General features: G+C 41.6%; 1 protein-coding gene across 1 annotated transcript in view; it reads right to left on the reverse strand.

Moving 5' to 3' along the window:
* Window positions 1-2141: 2141 nt before the first annotated feature.
* The window catches only part of NOL10 (nucleolar protein 10), a gene marked incomplete in the record, with an annotated part of 98108 nt that continues 77656 nt past the window's right edge, over window positions 2142-22593 (reverse strand). Inside the window, 2 exon segments of the mRNA XM_077488783.1 lie at window positions 2142-2667; window positions 12837-12939. Of these exon segments, the coding sequence (XP_077344909.1) occupies window positions 2548-2667; window positions 12837-12939 (223 nt within the window).

The following is a 22593-nucleotide window of genomic DNA, read 5'->3' on the forward strand; positions in this document are numbered from 1 at the left end:
GTTCACACATGCAGTAGTAGGGGGCATACCCAGAATTGGCCTACAGTTTTTTTGCACGCAAGTGTCCAATCCTCTAGGAGACAGTATAACCTGAAAGGTTAAGTCCTACTGTGTCCCTCAAAAAACGAGATACAAAATATTCACGCTTATTCAGATTTATTTTATACTTCTGTACAGATCTAACCATTCTCAAGATATAAATCACATACACCAATCACCCATAAATGTATGACCACTGATAGGCAAAGTGAATAACATTGATTATCTCGTTACAGTGGGTGGTATTTATTAGGCATCAAGTGAACATGTTGCGCCTGAAGTCGATGTGTTGAAAGCAGAAAAGATGGGCGATTGTAAGGATTTCAGCAACTTTGACAAGAGACAAATTTTAATGGCTAGACTGAGACAGAGCAACTCCAAAAATACAGTTCTAGTCGGATATTCCCAGTCTGCAGTTGACAGGACCTACCAAAAGTGGTCCAAGGAAGGAAAAATGGTGAACCTTCAACAGGATCACAGGTGGCCATGGTTCACTGATGCATGTGGGGAGCAAAGTCTAGGCCATGTAGTCTAATCCATTAGCAAAGCAACTGTAGCTCAAACTGCTGAAAAAGTTAATGCTGTTTGTGATAGAAAGGTGTCAGAACACAGTGCATTGCAGTTTTTTGTGTATGGGGCTGTGCAGTCTAAGACCGGGCAAGGTGCCCATGTTGACCCATGCCCACTGCCAAAAGTACCTACAGAGGGCACGTGAGCATCAGAACAGAACCACAGAGCAATGGAAGAAGATGGCCCATGTCTGATGAATCACGTTTTCTTTTACATCATGTGGATGGCCAGAGGAGTGGAGGTCACTTACCTGGGAAAGAGATGGCACAAGGACGCAGTACGGGAAAAAGGCAAGCTGCCGGAGGCAATGTAATGCTTTAGACAATGTTCTGCTGGGAAACCTTGGGTCCTGCCATTCATGTGGATGTTACTTGACATGTACCACATACCCAAATGCAGTTGCTGACCAAGGACATCCCTTCATGGAAACTGTATTCCCTGATGGCAGTGCCCTCTTTCAGCAGGATAATGCTCCCTGCCACACTACAAAAATGGTTCAAGAATGGTTTTAGGGACACAAGTATAAGGTGTTGACTTGCCATTCAAATTCTCCACATCTCAATCCAATCGAGCATCTGTGGGATATGCTGGAAAAGAAAGTCCGATCCATGGAGTCCCCACCTTGCTACTTTCAGGACTTAAAGGATCTGCTACTGATTGCTTTGTGCCAGATACCACAGCATACCTTCAGAGGTTTATTGGTGTCCATGCCTCAGGCAGTCAGGGCTGTTTTGGCACCAAAAGGGGGACCTACTCAACGTTAGGTGGGTGGCTCTAAAGTTCAGGCTGACTGGTGTATTAAACAACACCACTCCCAACAGGCAGTATATTTATTTATGAAGCCACCAGGTGTTGCCTGCAGACAGCCCATGTACGTCTTTGGTGATGCAGCATCTGTAGACATACAGCTACTCATCCTAATTTGCAAGGTGTGTCTGTGTGAGCGGTCCCAAATGCAGACAGAGTGCATTCAGGGCCACTCGCCAGCATGCCTGCAAAATTAGGATGAACACCCGTGTTTGAATAGCTGCCGAGTTCCCAAAGAATTGAGCTGCCCACACCCACCACCTGGCAGCTGCATCTTGTATTTGTGGCTTAGAACCCTCTAAAAGATGCCAAGTTCAGCACATAGAGGTCAGGGATCTTGGTCATGGCCCTATGAACTGTAACACTGATTATATTCTTGACTTCATTTGCAAAGTCAAGACGATCTAGGGGGTGATCATCACAATTATTTACCTAAATTTACTTATTTTATGTAAACTTGCTCTGTCTGAAGATAACAATCATATATTGCAATTGCCTACATTTCTGAATTGTGAGATTCTCACATAAGCCAAATCTGCCTGGAGGAAAATCATTAAATCTCATTACAAATCATAACTGTAACCTTCAGTGCAGTTCTGCAGCAGTTGACCATTAGAAGAAACAGTGTGCACAAACTATTATTACGAATGTTTACTGTTCCTTTGTTTATCCCGATGAGCGTTTCTTTTTTAATACCCTATATAGACAAACAACAACACTACAAATAAAATTTAAAAATTAGTAATGATTTATTTAAATAGGATGAGAATGGTCAAGGCTTTTGCTGCAATGACAGATACGAGGTAAATCTCCAATTTAAACTTCACCCACCAGCGATGTGTCAGTAGAGATTTAATTAAGCCTCAATAATTGTTCGACATTCCCGCCAGGTGACACTTTGTGCTGCTGTAAATCATTCATCCACCAGGATTTTCAAAGAAACGCCCACAAATGATTCCTCTGAATATCCACATGTACAATGGTCTGACCTGCAAATACTCACACAATTCAGGAATCCTGGGAAAGATCTGTGAATTATATATTCTGTGCAGATTGGCAAATCCTGTATGCATATATACAGGCAAACTAATTTTCATTGTTTTAGTTCATTCCGGACTAAGATCCAGTCTGTTAAAAAAATGGTCTTCCTTTTGCAGGTTTACTCCTTAAGTGTCCCGCTGAACGGCGCAGTTTTTTCCTTTCCTCTTTATGTTGTTTTTCTGCTTCTTGTCTCTTCTTTACATGTTCAGACTGGAAAAGAACACACATAAGATTTCACATTTGGGAATATAAATCAAGTCAGATGATATAATTACATAATCTGCATGATCAACAACCATCATTAAACTAATCAAAGCTGCATTACAATGTTCTCTCTGGATTCTCTCTCGCCTTTAACTGCTTCCCGCCCGGGCCGTTGTAAAATGACGTCCGAGAAGGAGCCCTATTGTTCTGGGAGGATGTCCTTCCCAGAACGGGCCGCACTCCAGCATGATCAGTCACCCGCTGTATCAGGTGACTGATCAGTGTACCAGTCCACTGCCAGTACCATGTGAACACTGTGACAATGCTGTAATCACAGATCATGATTCATGCCATTCATGTTGTGTACACTTGTGTTGCTGGCTGTGATTGGTCACAGTGATCACATGGTACAGACATGGCCAATTACAGCCCATCCGTAGCAAGTGAGTAGCTGTGGCCAATCACAGCTAATCACAACTCACAACACACACTAAATGAAATTCACTGTAAACTGTGGTAAAACCTCACATGAGGTATTGCCGCAAACATCAGAGCAAGGGCAATAATTCTAGCACTAGACCCCCTCTGTAACTCCTCACTGGTAACATGTAGAAATTTATAAAGCGTTGCCTTAGGAGATTTTTTAAGTACAGTTGTTTGGTGCCGTTTCATGAGCCTGCACAATTTTAAAGCATGATATGTTGGGTATCCATTTACTATCAAAAAGTCTATCATGTTAATGGTAAGTTTATTTTAACAATGAGAGATAGAATAATGACAAAAATATCCAGAAAAACACATTTCAAAGAACGTTCTAAATTGATTCGCATTTTAATGAGTGGAATAAGAATTTGATCCCCTACCAATCAAGATTTCTGGCTTCCAAGTATCCTCTATACAGATAACAAAGGGAGTGCTTCTAATCTCAGCTTGTTACCTGTATAAAAAGACACCTGTCCACGGAAGCAAAATCAGATTTTAATCTCTCCACCATGGCCAAAACCAAAGAGCTGTCCAAGGATGTCAGGGACAAAATTGTAGCCCTACACAAGGCTGGAATGGGCTACAAAACCATTGCCAAGCAGCTTGGTGAGAGGGTGACAATAGTTGGTGCGATAATTCGCAAATGGAAGAAACACAAAATAACTGTCAATCTCCCTCGGTCTGGGGCTCCATGTAAGATCTCAACTCGTGGAGTTTTAATGATCATGAAAACAGTGAAGAATCAGCCCAGAACTACATAGAAGAATCTTGTCGGTGATCTCAAGGCAGCTGGGATTATAGTCACCAAGAAAATATTTCGTAACTACGCCGTGAAGGGCTGACATACTGCAGCACCCACAACGTTCGCCTGCTCAAGAAAGCACATGTACAGGCCTGTCTGAAGTTTGCTAATAAACATCTGAATGATTCAGAGGAGAACTGGGTGAAAGTGTTGTGGTCAGATGAGACCAAAATCAAGTTCTCTGGCATCAAATTGACTCACCGTGTTAGGAGAAGGAATGCTGCCTATGACCCCAAGAACACCATCCCCACCGTCAAACACAGAGCTGGAAACATCATGCTTTGGGGGACAGGACCACTTCACCGCAGGACCATGTACCATCAAGTTCTGGGTGAGAACCCCCTTCCCTCAGCCAAGGTATTGAAAATGACAAGTAGAAGAGCGCCAATTAGTGAAACGAGCTTTAATTCATAATGTATCAAATATCTGTCACTTACATCTGATGGACAGAAAGCTGGGCGTAGGCAAGGTAAAAAAAAAAACTGGTCCTCAGCATGTCATCTGCGTCTGACGTCACGCGCTGTCTCTGTGAGCCGCTCTGCAATCTGTCCGCTGCGAGACACAGCCGGGTTCTCCCCCAGCGTCTCGCAATTAACACTAGGGGTTCTAATTGCTTTACTGGACACGCAGATGACATGCTGAGGACCACAGTTTTTTACCTTGCCTACGCCCAGCTTTCTGTCCGTCAGATGCAAGTGACAGATATTTGTTACATTATGAATTAAAGCTCGTTATACTAAGTGGCGCTCTTCTACTTTTTTTCTTTTTTTTTTATATGTGATTGAGCCAGCTTCACTCTAAGATCAGCAGCCTTCTGTGAAAGAGCACATACTATTGTCTACCCGTCTAGCAAGATCCAGTGTCTTTGGACTGATTGGACATTTACAAGTATTTTTTATTTATTTAATATCAGAAAATGTATGGCTAGGCAATAGGCTTATGGAGACTTTTTATTGAGACTTATATATCGTAAACCAATTTTACTTGCTTAATAGTTTGATTAATGAGATTTACTGAGCGCCTTTGTTCTTTTGTTTTTTCAAGGTATTGAAAATTGGTCATGGATGGGTATTCCAGCTTGACAATAACCCAAAACACACCACCAAGGCAACAAATGAGTGGCTCAAGAAGAAGCACATTAAAAGGTCCAGGAGTGGCATAGTCAGTCTCCAAACCTTAGTCCCATAGAAAATATGTGGAAGGAGCTGAAGGTTCGAGTTATTAAATGTCAGCATTGAAACCTTAACTTGGAGAGGATCTGCAAAGAGGAGTAGGACAAAATCCCTCCTGAGATGTGTGCAAACCTGGTAGCCAACTACAAGAAACGTTTGACCTCTGATTGCCAACAAGGGTTTTGCCACCAAGTACTAAGTCATATTTTGCAAAGGGGTCAAATACTTATTTCACTCATTAAAATGCAAATCAATTTATAACTTTTTTGAAATGCGTTTTTCTGGATTTTTTTGTTGCTATTCTGTCTCTCACTGTTAAAATAAACCTACCATTAAAATTATACACTGATCATTTCTTAGTCGGTGGGCAAATGTACAAAATCAGCAGGGGATCAAATACCTTTTTCCCCTCACTGTAGGTAAGAAAAAAAGGAGTGATGGCCTTTACACCTACAATAAAGTGAGTGCGTACCAGTGTATACTGAGATTTCCAGTTCTTATTCTGACAACAACGTTAGAGCAATGTTGAACGTTAGAGCTAATACATGCTTCACATCACACTCCAGAATACAATGTTGAGAATTCAGTAGCCAATTCAAAAGGCCAAGTCATTGCCATGTAGGACATTTAATCTCACACATAGGTTCGACTTGATGGACTTGTGTCTTTTTTTAACCTCACCTACTATGTAAGGATGCAATGAAGAATGGAGGTTCCTTGGTAAACTCCACCACTCATGAGGCCTTACATCTTGATCATTGTTGAACCAGCTGGGGATTTATATTAAAGTAGGAGTAAACTCCCATGTATGACTTTTAGCTATAGGTAAGCCTATAATAAGGCTAGGTATAACAAGAGGTAATTAAGAAGTCATTTTTTGCATGTGTGCGCTGTAATATTTTGTTCTGTTTTATGGTCTTATGGCTGCACCATCTTTAATGCATCTTTTAGGGTGTGCCCCCAAAATCTTTGTCTATTGTATGGATTCTGACCAAATCCCTTCCAATCTATGGATAGTATAGGACCCATTGATAATGGAGTACTTTGTTGCAGTAAGTGGGCTTAAGCACCATATGGTGTGACCAAATCCCTATATTTTTCTTAAAAATGTGCAGGTGTTTTAAATAGCCTTGCAGGAGTTAAATGTTATTTTTTGCATGTGTAGGCTGTAATATTTCGTTTTCAGGAAAGTCTGTCATAATGTACTAGTATTTGATGCATACTAGCACATTATGACAAACTGCCCGGGCCAGATTTGTTTTTTTCTGGATGCGGTTTACTACTGCTTTAAGGCTCTGAGCCCCTGTACACAAGGTCGGAGATTTCGACAACCAAATCAGTCGGATTTTGTCCGTCGGATCTTGTCCGAAACTGTTGCATACGCACGGTCGGACTAAGTTGTCGAAAAATCCGATCATTCAGAACGTGATGACGTAATTTAGTTACGATGGGACTATGTTCAGGCTAGTAGCCAATAGCTTTGATGTAGGAATTTGATCTGAGCATGCGTGGCACTTGGCCCGATCAAAATTCTCTACACATGATCGGAGTATGTCCGATCGAACCAGTTGGTCGGGAAATATTTCCAACATGTTGGAAAATTGGGTCCGACGTAATCAGTCCGATGCATACCACACACAGTCGGATTAACCGAGGACACGGTCCGATAGGACACATTCCGACGGATTCTCCGACCGTGTGTACAAGGGCTGAGAGTGTTTCATTTGTAGGAAACACAAGAATGTTCATTTTAATATCCCTCACTACAGCCCACTACAAAGTTTGACTTCTCTTAGAATCCCTTTACATAGTCTACTAAACATTCATTGCAGCAGGTACAATATGACCTAAGTCATTAGATTGAGTTTCCTTTTATATTCCACACCATGTTTGGTGAGCCGTATATATTGCTGGTGAACATGTTCTGTCAGCTGAGCACCTGTCACAGTTGTCATAGACACACAACAAACACAATGTACACTAGAAATATTTGTTAACACAAAACCCAATAACTTCTCATAGTTCATTTCTGTACAGTGTAAGAGAGCAGAAATCTCAAACCAATATTCAACTTGTGTATGTGTATATATGTGTATATATATATATATATATATATATATATATATATATATATATATATATATATATATATATATATATATATATAGGCAAGAGAAATTCCATAAAATTGTCATTTGCATGTAAAAATTTTAAAAAAAACTTAAAAATTTAAAACTTAAAATTTCAGAAAAACAACTTAATTTTTCATGAAGAAAAACGTTTCCATGTCTCTAACTGCCTGACAACATAATGGGCTCAATTCAGCAAGCTAGCACATCATAAGTATCGTTTTCAAGGAGGGACAGTTATTTTTAGTCCAGTTAAAAATCACTTACATGGCTGACAATAGAGTGCCTTATGCTGGCCATACAAATAAAATCGGCCATTTGGCCAGTTCATTCGTTTTTTTTTGGCCAGTTTAATGGGCACAAAACCGGTAATCGTTGGGATGTTTTTGAGTCAAAAAAAAAAATTGACAAGTTTGGAAATTTTCTGCCGAACGAACGATAAATTGAAAGGTTAATGTGTTTCTCGTACAAACTGTTTGCACTAGGTATAGATAAAAAAAAAAAAAGGATTAATTTATGCCCACTGAACGATTTATCGGTCATTACATGATGGAACTATAGTTTCCTTTCACACCCGAATGTTGGTTTTTGGAAAATGGGTTTCGGCCTATTTTTTATATAGTGTATGACCAGCATTAGGCTGTCTTATAACTGTATTTTTATTTTTTTTAAAACAAGAACGTTTTTCTTTAAAACTCAAGGTGAACGTATTGAAACAGTTTCTCTAGGCCATGTAAATCACCTCTATAAAAAACAGTAAAAATCCACCCCAGTGACCTAACACCACACTTACAGTATCTCACAAAAAAGCGAGTACACCGCTCACATTTTTGTAAATATTTTATTATATCTTTTCATGTGACAAAACTGAAGAAATGACACTCATCTACAATGTAAAGGAGTGAGTGTATAGCTTGTATAACAGTGTAAAAAACTTAAAACTGTCCCCTCAAAATAACTCAACACACAGCCATTAATGTCTAAACCGCTGGCAACAAAAGTGAGTACACCCCTAAGTAAAAATGTCCAAATTGGGCCCAATTAGCCATCTCCCCGGTGTCATGTGATTCATTAGTGATACAAGATCTTAGGTGTAAATGGGGAGCAGGTGTGTTAAATTTGGTGTTATCGCTCTCACTCTCTCATACTGGTCACTGGAAGTTCAACAAGGCACCTCATGGCAGAGAACTCTGAGGATCTGAAAAAAAAAGAATTGTTGCTCTACATAAAGATGGCCTAGGCTATAAGAAGATTGGCAAGACTCTGAAACCGAGCTGCAGAATGGTGGCCAAAACCATACAGCGGTTTAAGAGGACAGGTTCCTCTCAGAACTGGCCTCGCCGTGGTCAACCAAAGAAGTTGAGTGCATGTGCTCAGCGTCATATCCAGAGGTTGTTTTTGGGCAATAGGCGTATGTGTGCTGCCAGCATTGCTGCAGAGGTTGAAGGGGGGGGGGGGGTGCCAGCACTCGGACCATCCACCGCACACTGCATTAAATTGGTCTGCATGGCTGTTGTCCCAGAAGGAAGCCTCTTCTAAAGGTGATGCACAAGAAAGCCCGCAAACAGTTTGCTGAAGACAAGCAGAGGACATGGATTACTGGAACCATGTTCTGTGGTCTGATGAGACCAAGATGAACTTATTTGGTTCCGATGCTGTCAAGCGTGTAGGGCAGCAATTAGGTGAGGAGTACAAAGACAAGTGTGTTCTGCCTCAGTCAAGCATGGTGGGGGGAGTGTCATGATCTGGGGATGCATGAGTGCTGGCGGAACTTGGGAGCTACAGTTTATTAGGTTAACCATGAATGCCAACATGTACTGTGACATATGGAAGCAGAGCATGATCCCCTCCCTTCGGAGACTGGGCCGCGGGACAGTATTCCAACATAACGACCCCGAACACACTTCCAAGACGACCACTGGCTTGCTAAAGAAGCTGAGGGTAAAGGTGATGGACTGTCCAAGCATGTCTCCATACCTAAACCCTATTGAGCATCTGTGAGGCATCTTCAAACGGAAGGTGGAGGAGCGCAGGGTCTCTAACATCCACCAGCTCTGTGATGTCATCATGGAAGAGTGGAAGAGGACTCTAGTGGCAACCTGTGAAGCTCTGCTAAACTTCATGCCCAAGAGGGTTAAGGCAGTGCTGGAAAATAATGGTGGCCACACAAAATATTGACACTTTGGGTGCAATTTGGACATTTTCACTTAGGGTGTACTCACTTTTGTTGCCAGTGGTTTAGACATTAATGGCTGTGTGTTGAGTTATTTGGAGGGGACAGCAAATTTACACTGTTATACAAGCTGTACCCACTACTTTACATTGTAGCAAAGGGTAATTTCTTTAGTGTTGTCACATGAAAAGATAAAATAAAATATTTACAAAAATGTTAGGGGTGTCCTCACTTTTGTGAGATACTGCATGTGAATGCCTTAAGGGCAACGTAAAATGGCAGACCTCTTGGTCTGCTAATGATATAGTTGAAAAAAATGTTGCTATACCGGTTTAACCAACTTACCAACACTATACTGTCAAAAGTAAAGGGACACCTGCCTTTACATGTCCTTTAATGGCATCCCAGTCTTAGTCTGTAGGGTTCGCCATCGAGTTTGCCCACCCTTTGCAGCTATAAACAGCTTCAACTCTACTGGGAAGGCTGTCAACAAGGTTTAGGAGTGTGTCTATGGGAATGTTTGACCATTCTTCCAGAAGTGCATTTGTGAGATCAGGCACTGATGTTGGAAGAAAAGGCCTGGCTCGCAGTCTCCACTGTAATTCATCCCATAAGTATTCCATCGGGTTGAAGTCAGGCCTCTGTGAAGGCCAGTCAAGTTCCTACACCCCAAGCTCGCTCATCCATGTCTTCACTGACCTTGCTGTGTACACTGGTCCAAATCATTTGGTGGAGGGGGTATTCTGGGGTTGATTTCAGGGGTTCCACTGAAGGGATTTCACTCTCCCAACTTTGAGGGAACAGGATGGACCCTGCCTGGTCTAACATGACTGTGCACCAGTGCACAAAGCAGGACCCATAAAGACATGGATGAGCGAGTTTGGGGTGGAAGAACTTTACTAGCCTTTACAGAGTCCCAACGTCAACCCATTTGAAGAACCGCTGCGCAAGCATCATGCATCATAAAAAAAAATTACAACACCCACCATTCTATTCTCTATAGTGCCTCTGCTTAAAAATATATGTTTGGGGGTTCCAAATTCCCCCCAAAAATGCATATTTTTAGAGAAATAGCAGAATTGGCCTGGAAGTCAAGTGATTAATAAGGGGAAAAAAATTACCTGCTAATCCTGCCAGAAGATCAGAATTGTCCATGTCCTGTGCTTGTATCATCCTAAACAGACTAATTTGCCATTCTGGGAATACGGAATATTTGTCTCGCTACCCACGTTTGGTGATAAATGTCTCTTATTTGGCTCAAATGCATATTGAAGCAATGTAAACGTGTATCAAAATGACTGGACAATAAAGAAACAGCAGACGCTAAAGAGTATGTCATTTTGCTCTGTTCTCCAATCGGACTGGAACGAGTCCCAATGGCTGACACGCTCCCCCACCTAGCCTACTGTGCAGGGGGATATACAATGCCGTTACTGAAAAATGTTTGTACTTGTCGGCTTTATAAAAAAAAACATTTAATAAATTTTATTAATGAATATATAAAATTGGAATAAACTGTGTTGAGTATAAGAACTACCGTACATTTTCATTTAATCTCAGTAACTAATACAATCTTATAATATGCCCAATTATGACGCTAGCCTCTAACGATGGGATTTCCCATTACCCTGGTCTGTGCTGCATTTTGCTGAGAAATGTGGAAGACAAGATGTCTTCCGAGATGAGCGATTCTTTGGGTAGCAGGCCAACTGCTAGAACACAACTGGCTCTCTCCCAGCATTGATCAGCTCTCTAAAAAAAGTTTAAACCGAGCAGGATCAGATTACCCGAAAGCTAAATATAAGATCTGCAATGCTTAGTCAAAGAAATGTCTTACTAGCTGGCAAAGGGGATGAATGAATTGTCATCTAGAAGTTACTGCGCTCCGACCAGCTGCCTGTAAAGCTAGGCATGCCTATTACATAATCACAAAATCAGGTCTCTTCTGTGCCCTGCTGATAAATCCCAGCTGTTTAGAAGCATTCCTGTGGTATTCTTTTGCCATTAGATATGCGAAAGTGTCATCTATAAGGCTGAAATGGCCAAATCTTTTATATCAGAACTCTTATTAGATATACCCAAATGTTTAATAACACGTTAAAAGGAAACATGTAGACAGAAAAGCCAACTCCGCTATGTCTTTACTTATGTTCCAATGCAGCCCCTATGAAAATTTCAGGACTTACAAGTATGTACGCCGCCCGCCAGCCCCCCAATGTGGTGCTTGGTGCATGGGCTGACAATCAACAGGCTCAAATACTGTCACATCAGGGGCACAAGGCATACCAAAAAGAGGGCAAGCACTGACCATAAGGAATAATTGATATTGTTGCAGTGGCTGTAGTGGTATCAGAGCGATAGGAGTAGAGAAGGCAAGTAAAAGCATACAGTAGCACTGTACAAGAAAATACAGGTTCAATTTGCATTTCAGCACAACTAGTGCAAGTATTCCTGCAATCCCCAGTACAGCAGCCCTGGGGACACAATCGGGACGATTTACTAAAAAACGGGAGAGTAAAAAATCTTGTGCAACTCTGCAAAGAAACCAATCAGCTTCCAGCTTTTAGAGAGAGCCACCGCTCCAGGTTGATCCGCCAAGACAAATGCTTTTCTTTCAGACAGAGAGTCCCAGGTGCAGGCTAATACATGCACAGATGAAAGGAAACTAAAAAAAAAACTCTGGACAGCCGCACTCCGCAAATCGAAGATCACATAATACAGTCCACAGCAAAAGCTATAAGTAAGCACTTATTCTAGTGTGAAACGCGTCAGTATTTCTTTTGGTATCACTTTGGTATCACCTCGTTGCCTCACTGACTGATTGGCAGCAGCGGGAGCCAATGGCGCTTCGGGGCTGCCTCAGCCAATGAGGAGGGAGAGTCCCGGGCAGCTGAGTCTCTTGTGCAACATTTTTGGATTGAGATGGGGCTCAGGTACGTATTAGGGGGGCTGCTGCACATACTTTTTTTTATCTTAATGCATAGAATGCATTAAGATTAAAAAAAAAAAAATGCCTTTACAACCACTTTAAGTTGCTTCTCACCTACAGCTGCTTAGAGGAGGTGATCAGATATGATATTTGGGCATGATCAGACAGAGCTCCAGCACTAGGTCACCTATGTCTACTGCTAGGGCAGTACATGAAAACTAGTTTTACAACCTCTTCCTTCTAGACCTCGCATCCTTTAAAAAGAAGCCACTGCCCAGTTAGAATATTTCATCCCATGCCTATTGGCAGCTTTACAGCCCCAACTGTCTTAATTTCCCATACAAACCAACGAAAGGTGCTGCTTTAGGCACTGGTCAAACTTTTTTTGCCCAGAGATTTTGTTTTTGCCATTACACCCACCACTGGACAACAATTATTCATTTTTAACTTCTCTCAAGATGGGCCCTCTTTAAAATGTCAGTCTTACCTTCTTCAATGTGAACGTTAACTGTTTGCTTCCCACTGCTGTATCAGTAACATTGAGCGATTCAAGTTTCTCTTCTACCTTGAGGCGGTCTTCAAGGGTTTTCCTTAAAAAGAAAGAAAGAATGATGGCACGGATCTTGTAATAATTACTAGATTCTCGCTAATATTTAAACGCTTCCTTTTTGGGGAGCAAACATGCCCAGAGTCCCTGGTTACACATATACCAGATGTATTAACAGTTAATGCATTAACTTGCTGAGAAGACACTTCCTAAAACCATAATGTTCTCAACAGAAATGCTATCAGACAGGAAAATTCTAACGGCAGACAATTGGAAAAGATCTGCCAGTAATGTATCCTATGGCTGAAGGTGGCCACAGAAAGGCAGATACGTTACCGAAAAGAGTTGGGGTGGTATCTGTCCATTCTCAAGTAACCCATTTCAGCTCAAGGACCCCCCAATCCCTGACCACATATGGTGCTTTGGATTCACACATCTCACCCGCAGAAAGACTGGGACCTGCTCGAGTCTTTTCAACAAGCTGGACAATATCCTTGTTCCATAGCAAGCATCTTTTATTGTCCAAGGTGCTAAAAATATCCAAGCACATCATGAAGTGTTTGATTATTTCAAGTGATACTAACCTTAAAGAGCAGATTTACTATTGTATACAAACTTACTAGAACCCTAATCAGTTGTAAAATAGCCACCCCCTCTCCAACCCAGCCTTGGTGCAGAAACCCTGGCAAGTAACTTCCAACAGATTTGAATATCATACTCATACTGCCAGAGTAAGGCCCCATTGAAGTCTATGACAAGAGTTTTGCATCAAGGCAAGACAAAAAATAAATACATTTTGTTTGAAAAATTAATTTTTTTATGGGTCCATGCCACGTGACTATATATATATATATATATATATATATATATATATATATATATATAAAAATTAAATAAATTGTTTAGGTGAGCCATTGTACTACAAAGGTGTACTACTCCGTTGTTATATATAAAGAACTTTTGCAGAGAGTTTGTACAATCAGATTGTAGAGTGTGTGGCCATCTTATTGTCGGACTAATTATCTCTTCTTTCAAGCAATTTCCTAATATAAAAACGTAACTTTATTAGACAGCAATCAGTTTGCAATGTGTGTGGTCAGCTTAGCACACATTAAAGTGTAGTGAACCAATATCCTAAATTTGTAAAGTGGTTGTAAACTCTGTTAAACCAGTTATCACTACAGGTAAGCCTATAATAAGGCTTGCACAGTTTAGGAGATAGTCACTTGTACCCACCTGTGCCCACATCAGCGGCACACGTGCATTGAAAAAATAGCCTGGTCATGCTGTGACTGGCGGCTCCGCATACGCGGGAGTGACATCATTGTGGCGCCGGCCAATAACAGCGCTGGACACCGCGTACAAAGAAATAATTCCAGGCAACATATTCATAATGAGCTAGTATGCGGTGCATTTGCCTTTGTCTTGCAGGTTTTTTGTTTTTACTTTAAAGCGGTATTAAAGTCAGCAAAAAAACCAAAAACCCTTCCCCTGCAAGTTAAGAGCATAAAGTCCCTCCTATTCCTTCTGTATTGAACTGTATTGTAAATTTTACCACCCCCCTTTTACTGTGAAGCGATGTGTAAACTGTTGGTGATATATAAATCCTGTATAATAATAATGTGCTTGTATGCATCGCATACTAGCCCCTTATAAAAGATTTACCTCAAAACGAAGCCCTCCAGCAGCGCTGTCACCACTGACAGGGCATCCATCTTCACCTGGGTTCATGGGCTCTGGCCACTTGAATGGTTATGCTGCAATGACATCACTTCTGTGTGCATGCCATTATGGCACATCACTCTGCGGGGAGGGCATACTCAGTATACCCTCCCTGCAGAGTGCAGTGCACGCTCTGAAACCTTGTACATTTAGGAGATACTCCTTACCTACAGGTAAGTATTATTATTAGCTTATCTGTAGGTACAAGTCACCAAGCGGTGTATGAATGCAGAGTGTGTTATGTGTATGGTGCAGATCCAAGCACACGAATGGATACTGGAGAGTGAGATCCAACGGCTGGAATGTGGACACTGTGTGCGCAAAAGTGCAGTACTAACCGGTGACATAGATACTGGAGAGTTATCCGGGTATGTGTAGTGCAGATCTGAAATGTAGAGACCTGTATGTACTGGACAGCAGAGCTACTGCTGGGTAAACTTTGTGCTGGAATACAGATTTCACATGTGCTGTGGAACTTATGTAATAAAGACTGGAAATGAGCTGTGTACTGGGGGCTAACCTCAATGGCTTTTCTGACTGCACTTTCAAGCGGTATTACATCCAAAAGCAAACATTTATTTTATTGTAGCTTACCCGTTCCTAAATGTGATGGCTGCAAATGTATCAGTTAAAAGTGTTGAAAAAGAAAAAAAAAATAATTTACTACTGAAAGGGGTGCTTACAATGATCAGCTTTTAGTTATCAATGTAAAACCTTTATCTTAAAAGAAAAAAAAAAAAAAAAAACAGTGATGTAACTGCTTGTATAATTGCAGTGTGAGTTAAAGGTAGGCCTCAATTTGTTAGTGTATCCAAATCTGCTAGTACATCAACCCCCCCCCCCCCCCCCCCCAAAAAAAAGGCAGACGATTCCGCTGTCTAGACTGGGCTCCATTCACACCAATGTCTTCATGCTTTTTGCAGAAATGCAGGATATTTTTTTTTTATCATGTATTCCTATGGAACGCATTCACATCCATGCATTTTTTTGCCTCTACATTTTTGGAAAGGATCAGGGACTTCTTTTTAAAGCAAAACGCTGCTTTTTTTGGTTCAATAGACTTCAATGGAGATGCTGCAGAAAAGCACGTAGTACATTTTTAGCGGTTTTTGTTATTTAACCACTTAAGGACTACCCACTGCATATATATTGCGGCAGGGTGGCTAAATTGCGCAAAACCACGTACCCGTACATCGTTTTGCGCATGAGTCACTGTGAGCATGTGCTGCAGCGGGGGGAGCCAACGCGCGGGTTCAGCGGCTGCAATGTCCACCGGCTACCCACGATCGCTCCTCAGAGACACAGAACGGGGATCTGCCAGTGTAAACAAAGCAGATCCCTGTTCTGTCAGGGGAGTACAGTGTGATCATCTGTTCCTAGGGATAAGGAACAGTGATCTGTCTGTACTCCCAGTCAGTCCGCTCTCCCCCCCAGGACACACTTAACCACTTGATCGTCCTCTAGTGTTAACCCCTTCCCTGACGGTGCCATTTATACAGTGATCAGTTGCTATTTTTAGCTCCGATCACTGTAATAATGTCGCTGGTCCCAAAAAAAAGTGTCAAAACTGTCCGATCAGTCCACAACAATGTCCCAGTCCCGCTAAAAATTGCTGATCACCACCATTACTAGTAAAATAAATAAACAATGCCATAAACCTATGCCCTATTTTGTAGATGCTATAACTTTTGCACAAACCAATCAGTATACGCTTTTTTTTTTTATGTAGAAGAATACATATTGGCCTAAACTGATGAAGAAATTTGTTTTGGTTTTTGGGATATTATAGCAAACAGTAAAAAATAAAAAACATTTCAAAAATTGTTGTTTTTTTTGCGCTATAAACAAAGGTGATCAAATACCACTAAATGAAAGCTCTATTTCTGGTATAAAAAAAAAAAAAAAAAAGACACATTTTGTTTGGGTACCGCATCGCACGACCGCGCAATTGTCAGTTAAAGCGACGCAGTGTCATATCACAAAAATAGGCTGGGTCACTAAGGGGGTAAATCCTTCTGGTCCTTAAGCGGTTAATCTGCCCAACAAAAATTGACAAATAAAAAAGGGAAAAAAAAAATTACAAATAAACGCACAAAATGCAAATACGTCCAAAAACACGCATAAGAACTGCATAAATGCTCAAAAGCAACATGAATAAGTGTGAATGGAGCCTAAGGCTCGATTCTCACCTATAATATTTTTAGTGCATTTTGCAGATTTGTTCGACAGAACGCGTTCCATAGGAAACCATTTTAAATGGGCTGTAATGCAAATTTTGCTAAATGCAAAAAAGCACTAAAAAAGCATAGATGTGAAGCCAGCCTAATACAGGAGCTGTGTTACTGGCCAGATCACCAGGTGAAAAGAGATGGGCAAAAAAGCCAAAGAAAAGAGAAATAAATAATGCAGCCATCACATCTAATGATTGCTAAGCTGCAATATATTACACTTTTGGTTTTGAGTTTATTAGTGCTTTAACTCTTGTATATGCAGAAAATCTGTCACTTCACTTCTTGTGTGTGTGTGGTCTGTCCTCTAGGACTTCACTTTCTCTGTAAGACCAAAGACCACATTTCTAGAGACACTGCAATTGTGGTTTTCACATACATTTGCAAACGTATGCAACTAACACATATGGATGGCAGGGCTCGGTGCGGAGGATTTTATAGATGCACATATGGTATAAGAGTCAGATTCACAGGGTGTCAAATGATGGGCTTTGAGTCAGTGTAGTCTTGTTAAGACAGCTCTACATAGTAATAGAAAATTATACACGCAAACTTTATACATGTCAGAAGATTCACCCCCTGACCTAATTATCAAATGGGGACACACCTATCACAAAAAAAAGCATTGAAGTATGGTGAAAGGCACAGCACAGATTGGTGAGCAGAGAGCCCCAGAATTGGGCTTTAAACTGTAAATTATGAATGTACAGCTGTCCAAAAGGGTCTGATGAAATGATTCACAGGTCTCTGCTTCTTATTAATCAAAGCTTAGGGTGGCAGACGGCTGGTGTCTGGAGTCACATCATCCTATAGAAAGGCAAGACAAGTTCAAAGAAATCAGTGGGTGCATCATGCTTGACGCTGTGTACTCCAAAAACCTTCACCATATCTATGTTATGGCTTACAGAGCGTGCTGAAGTTCTAGTCTATGGTGTAGTCCGCATCATGTTTATGTAAAGCTCTGGTCTTCAAGGACCACTGACAATGCATTCTCCACACTTCTATTATTATTATTATTGTACAGGATTTCTATAGCGCCAACAGTTTACACAGCACTTTACAATGCAAAAGAGAGACGTTACAATACAATATAATACAAGAGGGTTAAGAAGGCCCTGCTCAAAGAGCTTACAATCCAATAGAGTGGTGGGGCAAGTGGTACAAAAGTTTTAACTGTGGGGACTGACTGATGGAAGTGATAAAAGATTCATTGGAGGTGTGATAGGCTTCCCTGAAGAGATGAGTTTTCAGGGATGGCAGCCAGACTAGGAGATATCTGGACAGATTGAGGTAGAGAGCTCCAAAGGATAAGAGAGGCTCTGGAGAAGTCCTGGAGACAAGCATGGGAGGAGGAAACAAGGGAGCTAGAGAGCAGGTGGTGTTAAGAGGAGCGGAGAGGACAGTCTGGGTGATATTTGGAGAACAGATTGGTAACGTAGTTTGGGGCAGAGTTGTGTATGTGGTTGTTAGTATTTGGAATTTAATTCGCTGTGCGATTGGAAGCCAGTGAAGAGATTGGCGGAGAGGAGTGGCAGACACTAAGCGGTAGTGGCACAGTTTTTTGTTGGTATATTAGGGCCCGTTCCCCCAAGCAAGCCGTGCTGAACACACACAGCCACTCTTGATACACTGCATGTCTACTTTTTTTTTTAGTAGTAAGAACTTTATTGAAAATGTCACAAGGGACATTTCTTTCAGTTCTATTCACTGCAGTGGCATTGCAAGGCGGTAGTTTGCATTGCAACATGCTGTGCTGAAAAAAAGGACAGGCAGTACTTTTTTCAATGTATACCACATAACAAATTGGTGTGAACTGACTCCATACAAAACAAGGCAAACTGCCTTATCTTTTTTATGTATTCTTTATTTGTGATTCTGTAACAACATAGACAAGTGCAGAAAAAAATGGGTTAGGTTTACAATCATAAGACCCCTTTTCACACTGATGCGCTTTACAGGCACTGCAGTGCTAAAAATAGCGCCTGTAAACAGCCTCCTCGATCTCCAGTGTGAAAACCCGTGGGCTTTCACACTGGAGCGGTGTGCTGGCAGGAAAAAAGCTAAAAAAAAGTCCTGGAAGTAGCATCTTTGGATCTGTGAAGGAGTGGTGCATACACCACTCTTGCCCACTAAACTGAATGAGCACCGCTGAACCGCCGCTGCAGCGGCACTTTGCGGGCCGTTTTAACCCTTTTTCGGCCACTAGCGGGGGTTAAAACTGCCCTGATAGCGGCCAAAACTCCTGAAAAAACGGCGATAAAACACCACTAAAAATAGCGTTGCTTTACTGCCGTCGGTGCCGACGCCCTAGTGTGAAAGGGGCCTAATAGAGATTATAGTTGTACACAGTATTTCATAATTCCCAATTCAATAAGTGTAACCATATAATATAGCGAGGAACAATGCACATAGTGTAAAGTGGTAACCAGAACATCTAGTGGTTGGAAAACAGTATTTGAAAGTTGCCCTCAAAAAAGGGGGGCAAGTTATCTGATATGGTAGTAATCAATTGTTTCAGATACCTAGCAGGGAAAAATATCAGTAGAAAGAAGCAGGAGGGCAGAGCATAGGGACAGACGGTAGAGATTTTTTTCAGGAACAGAGAAATGAAAAAGTTCAGGAACAGTCGTGTTGCAAATTGTACAATTTGCTTTGGTATTGAGTTGGGACTGCCCAGCGCAAATGGTAGGAACAGGCCCTTGATTTGAAAGCAATGACAATCAATGGTTAACCCATTTTTTATGAAAAAGTACTTCTTGGAAATTGGAAGCAATATTGAATTGTGCAGCTCCCTTTGCCAAATATATCTGTAGTGTTTGCTTGTCTCTCCTTAAAGCTCTAAGGCCGCGTACACACGGGCGGATTGTCTGCCCAACTTAGTCCGCTGAACCTTAGTCCGCTCGTGTGTGGGCTTCAGCAGACTTTTTCAGTGGACAGTCTGATGGACTTAGTCTTTCGGAATTTCCGTAATTTTGTCCGTCCAAACTTGGTTTCAGCGGACAATACGCTCGTGAGTAGGCTAGTTCGACGGACTGAAGTATGGCGCATGCTCAGAAAGGATTTACACGGCGAAAGGTTGCATTGCAGTGTATTGGACGTCGTATTTCTAGTCCCGTCGAACGTGCTGTACACGTCATCGCGCAAGCTTTCAGCGGACTGTCTGTTCGTCGTGTGTGGTCAAGTCCGTTCATTTAAAAGTTGGACGGACTGTCTGTCGGATTGTCTGACGAACTTAGTTGGGCAGACAATCCGCCCGTGTGTACGCGGCCTAATGGTGTTTCTCTCTGGTGCTTAGTTTCTCTTATCAGTATACATCACTTTCTAGTTCTCCCGACACGAGATAAATTTGTGAGGGGGAGGAGAGCTCAGCACACGGCTCTGGATCCTTCCTTCTTTCCTTTGCCGTGTGCGAAGGGGGGCGAGCTCCTTTTCCTCCAATCAGCTCTCACATTTTACAAGAGCTCTAACTGCAGCTTCCTGCCCCTTCCTCTGTGATACTGACAAAGAAGGATTTTTATCTAAATTTAGCCCTTTTGAACAGATGTAGACAAGAGAAGACTGCAAATAAATAGGTACAACTTGTGTAGGAGTATTTGGTAAATCTCTGTGCATCATCCAATGGCCAGTAACTTCACTGGGTTTACAACCACTTTAAAGTAGAACTTCACCGAAAACAAACAAACATTCTGCTCTTCCTCCTCCTCTGATAACTATATATATATATATATATATATATATATATATATATATATATATATATATATATATATATATCTTTATACATAGAGTGAGTGTGTGTGTATAATCTCCATCTCTAGATATTCATCTATATATAGATATACCTATATATAAATATTATATCGCTCTCTCTCTCTCTATATATATATATATATATATATATATATATATATATATATATATATATATATATATATATATATCTATATTTATTTTTGGAGGGGGGTACCTTGTTGACAGGTACCCGCTCCAACTTGCATTGTCTAGGGCAGTGATTGCGAACCTTGGCACCCCAGATGTTTTGGAACTACATTTCCCATCATGGGAAATGTAGTTCCAAAACATCTGGGGTGCCAAGGTTCGCAATCACTGGTCTAGGGTATGGGTGCTCAACCTGTGGCCATCCAGCCGTTGCTGAACTACAAGTCCCATCATGCCTGTAATGGTAAGCCATGCAATGCATCATGGGACTTGTAGTTACACAACAGCTGGAGGTCCGCCAGCTTGACACCTGTGCCCTAGGGGATCCAAGGGGAAGTTCTGCCCCTCACCCCCCCAACTGCTCTCTACATTCTGGGACATGTCACAGGAGGCAGCGGGACCATTCACAAGGCTGTGCTGCTCACACAGGCGCAGTGGGAAGCCGGCTTCCCACAGTTAACATGCCAACGCCGGGACCCCAAGGCTGGCAAAGAACCTGCCCAGGTGAGGACAGTGCTGGATCTTTGGACAGGCAAGTGTCTGTTTATTAAAAGTCAGCAGCTCCAGTTTTTGTAGCTGCTGACTTTTCATTTTTGCTAATCTGACTGAATCTTCTCTTTAACACCTAGGGCCATGACACACTGCCAACTTTGTAACAGCTACACATTTTTCTGCTTGTTTTCTCTGAGGATTTATAGTTAGACACATAGTTACTGCTGCAGCTGACTAATGAGGTTGGCAGCTACAGTAGTAGCTACTAAAGCTTGCAATTGCGTAGCTCGCTCCAAATGTTGCAAAGTCCAACAAACTGTGACTGAACAACAAACCACTAGGAATTTCTAGGACATGGACTTTTTATTGTCTTTTTAATAGCAGATTATCAATGCCATTTCACAAGACACAGAAACAAAAAGGAACGCCGAATTCCAGGATTGCGTGCTGCCAATTATCTATCTGTCGGTTGCTGTTATCACAAATGTGTCTTCCCACATACAATAGAATGCCAATATAAATAGAAGTGATTGCACTGCCCAAATGCTGTGACAGTTAGCAAAATTCAATTAGCGTAACAACTCCAACAAGGATAAATCTGCAAAGTGCTCAAAGGAAAAATGGGGGGGGGGGGGGGGGGAAGAGCCCCAATAGTGTCTCATTAATAACACAGATTACACTAGCCCAAATTTAGGAATAAAACTCAAATTTTTTTGATTAAAACCAGCATGTCTGTACAAGACAATCCAGCAATATCTCGCTTGCTCTCCAGTGGTAATCACTTGCTGCCTGGCTCTGCCTCCATGCATATCGCCACCCTCCCACATGGCTTTGCCAGGAGAAAGAATTACAGGATTGCCCAGTTTTACATAGAAAATGTACATTAGTCCAAGTCCATGTCCTATGTGCCATACCTGTGGGATCCCCGTAGAAGCTAAAAATCACTAGAGTAGGCACATCTACTACAGTGACTGTCGCTGGCTTCCAGCTCCTGTCCTGAGCAGCTGTCCTGCTGCTTAGTGAATGCAGGAGCAAAAATATATTGAGGCCTTTGAGTCCCTAAGATGGTGCAGCATTCATTTTAATTTATCAGTATATTTTCTTCCTTTTTTTATCTGGCGATCCTGTGAAAAAAAGCGAGTCAAAGATGGTTCAAATCTTGTCCGGTCCAGCAGTGAGCAACTGACATTTGAACCATGTATATAGGCGGGCTGGATGTATCCAAGTAGATCCATCAATCGACTTTGGTACAACTAGCACGTCAGATTTTTAGGATGCTATTATTGCCAGTAGCTATAGACGCGAGCAATAATCAC

This window comes from Lithobates pipiens, unplaced genomic scaffold (assembly GCF_037356315.1).
Source record: "Lithobates pipiens isolate NorthernLeopardFrog02 unplaced genomic scaffold, aLitPip1_a1.2 Scaffold_18, whole genome shotgun sequence".
Lineage (NCBI taxonomy): Eukaryota > Metazoa > Chordata > Amphibia > Anura > Ranidae > Lithobates > Lithobates pipiens.